Genomic DNA, 7,468 nt, shown 5'->3' with positions numbered 1-7,468 from the left:
AAAACTCCTGGTAAATCGGTCCACATCAAGGACGTATTTAATCAGCTGCCATTCAAAACTATTATTTGTGTGTATGGGTACTAATTAACACGATGCCTTGAAGTCAAAATTGCTAACCACACCTAGACATAAAGGAAATGATCAATGCAAAGGGCCGTCTTGGTGTCCCGGTCGACCTCGTACTGCCTTGATTGGGAAACAAGCATAGCGCTCACCGCGCCATGTATGGTATCAACACAAGATGACAGTTACGTTACATCATCAGTGACATGGTGATTAATTGTTATTGAAACACAGTACCAAGCACGTTTTCTGAGTGCCAGCATTGACGATATTGCCACCGAGAACGTGAGTACATCGACGTGAAACCTAACGGCAACGGTTGCCCCATAAACCATGCCTTGCCGGTCTGGACAGGACGGCGTCAACAATACCTCTCCATCTAAGTTTGTATTCCAGTGCTGTTTCCATCCCGACTTTTGTACGGAAGAATCAATGTTCCAGAATAGCTTCTCTATCAACGCGTATCGATCCCTCTTGTGGGTTTCTACGACTTGATCGCCCTGAGCAATCCAGGTGAATAGATGTGAGATGTGTGCAACCTTGGCACGCACTGTCCGTACTCTGCAGTACATGGCGCCTGTGACGACTGTCTTGTTATATCATGGTAGGGAACACTCAAGGTACTGTACACTCTGACTAAGAGACAATCACCATGTATTTCTAATGTAATAAGTCAAACAGTTTCGGGATGAGGAAACTGTGGATGTTCACCTACTGTTCTACCATACAAGGCTTTGATGATTTATTAAGTGGGTAAGCTATGCTAACTATATTAAATGTATTTCAGTGAATTCCCGCGTACAGATCACCTGACTGACTCACGGCAGTGATGGGCTTCCGGGCCTTACTCGCTTACACCTTGGCTCTCTTAGGTAAGTTCAGAGAATGAATGAGAGGGGGGGGGGGGGGGGGGGGGGGGGTATGAGATGGAGCAATGGGTGAGACTGCCTAACGACTCATTTGTGAAAAATGGTGACGCCATGACGCCACACCTCAACATACACAACGATATGTCATGAAGTCTGTGGTAACTTTGATACAGCCATCTCTCTCCAAAGTGTAAATAACTTTAGGAAACTATCTTCAGTTGGAAAATTAGTATTCTTCATGCGGTGTAATAACATCCAGTGAAGATTGTATATTATGAAGATATATATAGTATACACAACGCACAGGTCACAAACCAGGTAAAGTTAATACACGTCGGTCGCGGAGAGTCCTTGGACGGATGACCGTGTTTCGGCCGCTTGGCTGGTGAAAGTTTCCCACACTGAAGCACATGTAACACATGTGGGGTCTCCTTGGGCAAGTGACTCTGTTCGAAATGTGCCTCTGTTCACCCAGCAGTGAGTGGGTACCCGGTAGGATGAGATGGCAATGTGGTTGTTAACCTTCTAGCGCCTAACAGGCAGCTTGGTTTGTATACTTCCCTGGGAGCTGAGAATGATTGTTAAATGCACACTGATCCAGTGACCGGGGTAATAATAGCGCTTTACGCATGCCCCTGTGTGATGTGAGGCATGTGATATTATTAGCCTATTATTTGCAATGGGTACAATGGTGAGTGCGGCGTTAAACAACAAACAAACAAACAATAGTTGATGTAAATCACACTTCTCCTTAAATACAATTATATATGGTAACTACTGTTATGTATGGTGATATACGGTAGCAGCATGTACAGCAACTTAATTTTATATATCATTATAATCCTGAAGCTAACTACATGTATTTTTCTGATAATTGATCTCTGATTTGTAATATCACATTAATAAAAATAATTTCAGAACATGTGCGTGATTGATGAATGTTCCATGTATAGAATATATATATATTATATATGTTATGACATTTCTCTTCCTCTCCCCCCCCCCCCCTCTCTCCTTCTCTCTCTCTTTCTTTTTATCTCTATCTCTCCCTACCTCCTCACTCTCTCTTTCTATCCCTCCCCTCTCTGTCTCTCTGTCTCTCTGTCTCTCTCCCTCTCTCTCTCATTAGTAATAGGCTCTACTCTAGGTATAGGCGTGGCAGCAGCAGGGGTCAACAAACACACGTCTCTGGTGGCGGGGCCCGCCCCTGGGTACATAACCTCTCCCTCCTGGCCAGTCAACTACCCACAGTAGGTCAACCTATTCTATCTCACTCTACTGCTCGCATTACGCCTGATGTTGGATGTTTCAATAAAAATCAAGCCAAATCGCAATCCATGAAATGTAATCTTTCTGGTACGATACACAAAAGGCCAAATCAGATTTCCTTGATTTGGAATATATTTTACTGTACGTGAGCAAAAAGTATCTCCAGCGTATAGAAACAGCAGTAAACAAGCATGTGTCTGGGTAGGCAGTGGTTTGTAACATACATGTATTTGTATACCAGCAACCACCAGGAGACGTGGACGTTCAGGTCGATTGACTCTATCTACGTCATCGTAGTTCAGGCTGTGGCTACACACATCGAGCAGGATGCGGCGTGCAGATGGGATTACGTGCAGGTGCATGACGGTACGTACAGGTGCATGACGGTACGTACAGATGAATGACGGTACGTGCAGGTGCATGGCGGTACGTACAGGTGCATGACGGCATGTGCAGGTGCATGACGGTGTGTACAGATGCATGACGGTACGTACAGGTGCATGACGGCATGTGAATGTGACTGACAGCACGTGGAGGTATCTGACGACACGAGGAGGTGACTGACGGTATGTACAGGTGCATGACAGCACATGGAGACGACTGACAGTACGTACAAGTGCATGACGGCATATACAAGTGCATGACAGTACGTGGAGGTGCATGACGGTACATACAGGTACATGACGGTATGTGGAGGTGCATGACGGTACGTACAGGTACATGACGGTACCTGCAGGTGCATGACGGTACATACAGGTACATGACGGTATGTGCAGGTGCATGACGGTATGTGCAGGTACATGACGGTACCTGCAGGTGCATGACGGTACATACAGGTACATGACGGTATGTGGAGGTGCATGACGGTACGTACAGGTACATGACGGTATGTGCAGGTGCATGACGGTATGTGCAGGTACATGACGGTACCTGCAGATGCATGACGGTACGTACAGGTACATGACGGTATGTGGAGGTGCATGACGGTACGTGCAGGTGCATGACATTACGGGCAGGTGCACGACGGTACGTACAGGTGCACGACGGTACGTACAGGTGCATTACGGTACGTACAGGTGCTTGACGGCATGTGGAGGTGCATGAAGGTACGTTCAGGTACATGACGGTACGTACAGGTGCATGACGGTATGTGGAGGCGTCTGACGGTATGTGCAGGTGCATGGCGATACGTGCAGGTGCATGACGGTAAGTACAGGTGCATGGCGGCATGTGGAGGTGCATGACGGTACGTGACGGTTTCTGACGATATTTGGACGTGACTGTCGTTACGTTCAGGTGCATGATAGTAGGCACAGATGCATGACGGTATGTACAGGTGTATGTCGGTACGTACAGGTGCATGCTGGCATGTGGAGGTGCATTACGGTGCGTACAGATGAATGACGGTACGTACAGGTGCATGACGGCATGTGAATGTGACTGACAGCACGTGGAGGTATCTGACGACACGAGGAGGTGACTGACGGTATGTACAGGTGCATGACAGCACATGGAGATGCCTGACAGTACGTACAGGTGCATGACGGTATATACAAGTGCATGACAGTACGCGGAGGTGTATGGCCGTACGTACAGGTGCATGACGGTACGTACAGGTGCATGACGGTACATACAGGTACATGACGGTATGTGGAGGTGCATGACGGTACGTACAGGTGCATGACGGTACATACAGGTACATGACGGTATGTGGAGGTGCATGACGGTACGTACAGGTACATGACGGTATGTGCAGGTGCATGACGGTATGTGCAGGTACATGACGGTACCTGCAGGTGCATGACGGTACATACAGGTACATGACGGTATGTGGAGGTGCATGACGGTACGTGCAAGTGCATGACGGTATGTAGAGTTGGAGGTGTCTGACGGTACGTGGAGTTAACTGACGGTACGTGCAGGTGCATGACGGTCCGTACAGGCGCATGACGGTACGTACAGGTGCATGACGGTATGTGGAGGTGCATGAAGGTACGTTCAGGTACATGACGGTACGTACAGGTGCATGACGGTACGTACAGGTGCATGACGGTACGGGCAGGTGCCTGGCGGTACGTTCAGGTGCATGACGGTATGTGGAGGTGTCTGACGGTATGTGCAGGTGCATGACGGTATGTACAGGTACATGACGGTACGTGGCGGTGTCTGACGGGTGCATTACGGTACGTACAGGTACATGACGGTACGTGGAGTTGGAGGTGTCTGACGGTACGTGGAGTTGACTGACGGTACGTGCAGGTGCATTACGGTACGTGTAGGTGCATGACGGTACGTACAGGTGCATGACGGTATGTGGAGATGTCTGACGGTACGTGGAGTTGACTGACGGTACGTGCAGGTGCATTACGGTATGTGCAGGTGCATGACGATACGTACAGTTACATGACGGTACGTGCAGGTGCCTGACGGTATGTACAGGTACATGACGGTATGTGGAGATGTCTGACGGTATGTGCAGGTGCATGACAGTACGTGCAGGTGCATGACGGTACGTACAGGTACATGACGGTATGTGGAGGTGTCTGACGGTATGTGCAGGTGCATGACGGTACGTGCAGGTGCATGACGGTACGTACAGGTACATGATGGTATGTGGAAGTGCATGACGGTACGTACAGGTGCATGACGGTACGTGGCGGTGTCTGACGGGTGCATGACAGTACGTACAGGTACATGACGGTACGTGGAGTTGGAGGGGTCTGACGGTACGTGGAGTTGACTGACGGTACGTGCAGGTGCATTACGGTACGTGTCGGTGTCTGACGGCACGTGCAGACGCATGACGGTATGTGCAGGTGCAGGTGCAAGGGGGTGCGTGGAGGTTGACTGGCCGCTCCAACAACGTGTGATTGTACGCAATTGTTGTTTTTTGTGATACATAAGTATAGCTGTGTGGGTACAATCAGTTAATTTGATCAACCTTGTCATAATGAAAGTTCAGCTGTACAGATGCGGATGATGGGTTTTACAATTTATGATTGTTGTGGTTAAACAAATTGCAAAATTGCTGTGCATCCATAGTCTGATCAATCTTCACGTCTTGTGAGTCGATATGAGTCCATCTATACACTGTTTGCCTCCTTACCAGGCCCCTCAACGAACAGTCCGCCACTTGGGAGGTTCTGTGGCTACTCGCGACCTATCTTCACCTCCTCTGGCGAGAACATGACCATCAACTTCATCACTGACGACACCCGCAACTACGCCGGATTCAAGATAAAATACTGGTGTAAGTGTCATCACCTTTTCAATATGCTGGAGTGAGTGAGTGGGTGAGTATGGTTTTACGCCATTTTTAGCAATATTCCAGCAATATCACGGCGGGGGACACCAGAAATGAGTTTCACACATTGTACCCATGTCGGTAATCGAACCCTGGTCTTCGGCGTGACGAGCAAACGCTTTAACTACTATGCTACCCGACAGCCCCTCAATATGCTGGAGGCGGGGACAGCGATTTGGCAGCAAAATATATACTACCTCATATATGGAAGAGGTTTTCAACGCCTCAAAATAATTATGTTTCAATTTGATCAATAGATTCACTGTAGACATGCAGCGACAATATTCATAAATGTCTATCTCCTCAATATATTGGCACCATTCATCACTACTTTTTCTTGACCCTTGTTAGCCTGATTCGCCGTGAATTAACCAGTCCTGAACAATGACTGTGGAATATATAATATGTATCTTATGAATCCAAAATCAAAGCAATTCTGGCAAGCTCTATTCCACATTTCATCTAAACCTAGGGAAGAAAATAAAGACAAATGTATTGCGATATGAAATATACTTCATAGACCATTCGTAAGTCTATGAATTTACTGAAATTGTGTTTTACGTTACGTTAAACCCAAACTCATTCACCCAAACCCGGCAAAGGTAAGTATCAGAATAAAAAGAATACGCCACAGTTCCTCCAAGAAAGTCATCTCAAGTTCCAAATTCCCAAAAGCGACCTTAGCGTTGTCATTATATTACAGATTGATCCCCCTTTGTTGAAGCACATTTACCTACCTTTTTTGGCGGCTTTTCCAGGCAGCTTAAGGCCGGGTGTGAGTGTGAAGGCCCACGACTCCCACACCGACAACATCGTCGCCGTGATCCTCGCCTCCCTCATGTTCGTCACAGTGTCGTACTTCGTCATCATCTCGGCGTGTCGAGGGTCAACCGGAAGGGCGTGGTGGGTCACGTGGTTCAGGCCCACCCAGGACAAAGTCTCAGCTGTGTATGACCCGTCCGGGGATGTTGAGACTATGGAACTCTCTAAGGATCTCAGCCACAAGACTGAAACCGAAGCATAGATCAAATTAGGTTTAAAGTATTGCGGTCTTGGTACCCTAGTTCACAGCGATGTTGCAATCTGTGTGCACCGTTCATCCGGATTGTATTGTTTCAAAGGAAAGTGTTCAGATTAGCAGATCATTGGCATCGGATAATGTCCATTGTTTATGTGTAGACGTTCCAGCAATGGTCGGGAAGGCGGATTTCCGAATTAACGAAGTTCAAATTAATGGGGTTCGACTATATATTGGATGTATTGTGACCTATACTTTGGACATTGTAAAACAAAAGAAGAAATGGATCCATCGGAATGTGTCTAAAACCTTCGAGGTGTAGACATAACTCCGTGCTTACTTTCATTGGCAGTTGGGGGTGCTACGCATGCTTACCTGTAACAGGATATAGTCGATTTTGTGCCACATTGTGTTGCAGCCGGCCCTTTGCTAACATCGATAACCATCAGTGGATCGATCCAGTTTTGTTCTAAATTTGCTTATTGTCCTTGTGAATCACTTAACGTGTACTGTGTGGACTACGTCTCTTTTCAATTACAATTTACAGTTAAGAAACCCTGTGTTCTGTCGCTATATACAGCTAGGTCACCATGCGATACGTATCTCGATACTTACAACACGATTCGATACGTATCTCGATACGCTACGATACACATAGTGACAAGAGAAGACCAGAGATAAATGAATAAAATTTAGTTAATTAAAATGAAAAATTAAATTAAAGTGAATGAATGTTCACGAGTCATAAAATATATACTGTAATGAGTATTTTAACTTAATGAATCATCTGCCATTTCCATGTAATGGCCAGCAAACACAACAGTAACAGTCCTCTATATTGTAGGACTATAGCTAGATAGTAGGAGTAAATACAAATGGACCAGTGTCGAGTAACTAATGATTTGCCATTTTCATGTATAAAGGCAAAAACACAAAAACAATTAA

At 46.5% G+C, this 7,468-nt stretch overlaps 1 protein-coding gene across 7 annotated transcripts; it reads left to right on the top strand.

Annotated features, from left to right (window-relative positions):
- The first annotated feature begins 226 nt into the window (after nucleotides 1–226).
- Nucleotides 227–7,078, top strand: LOC124139776 (tolloid-like protein 2). Of its 7 annotated transcripts, none has more exons than XM_046507102.2 (6): nucleotides 227–576; nucleotides 851–935; nucleotides 2,080–2,182; nucleotides 2,443–2,567; nucleotides 5,311–5,451; nucleotides 6,264–7,078. In XM_046507102.2, the coding sequence occupies exons 2-6, from the start codon at nucleotides 893–895 to the stop codon at nucleotides 6,527–6,529; spliced, it is 678 nt and encodes a 225-aa protein (XP_046363058.1). In that variant the 5' UTR covers nucleotides 227–576; nucleotides 851–892; the 3' UTR covers nucleotides 6,530–7,078. The 7 variants fall into 7 exon arrangements, with proteins under 7 accessions (XP_046363058.1, XP_046363055.1, XP_046363054.1 ...); XM_046507099.2 differs by having other exon boundaries at nucleotides 227–667; nucleotides 2,068–2,182; XM_046507098.2 differs by having other exon boundaries at nucleotides 228–576; nucleotides 2,062–2,182.
- The last annotated feature ends 390 nt before the right edge of the window (nucleotides 7,079–7,468 follow it).

This window comes from Haliotis rufescens, unplaced genomic scaffold, assembly GCF_023055435.1.
Source record: "Haliotis rufescens isolate VD_foot unplaced genomic scaffold, xgHalRufe1.0.p SCAF_1, whole genome shotgun sequence".
NCBI classification, from domain to species: Eukaryota; Metazoa; Mollusca; class Gastropoda; order Lepetellida; family Haliotidae; genus Haliotis; species Haliotis rufescens.
This window is presented reverse-complemented; position numbering and strand designations above follow the sequence as displayed.

What these genes read in the sequence shown, in the direction of transcription:
- LOC124139776 (XM_046507098.2), top strand. Translation starts at nt 893, where the DNA reads ATGGGCTTCCGGGCCTTACTCGCTTACACCTTGGCTCTCTTAG. An exon ending in TTACACCTTGGCTCTCTTAG is followed by an intron (nt 936 to 2,061) that starts GTAAGTTCAGAG and finishes CTCTCTCATTAG; the next exon opens with TAATAGGCTCTACTCTAGGT. An exon ending in TGGCCAGTCAACTACCCACA is followed by an intron (nt 2,183 to 2,442) that starts GTAGGTCAACCT and finishes TTTGTATACCAG; the next exon opens with CAACCACCAGGAGACGTGGA.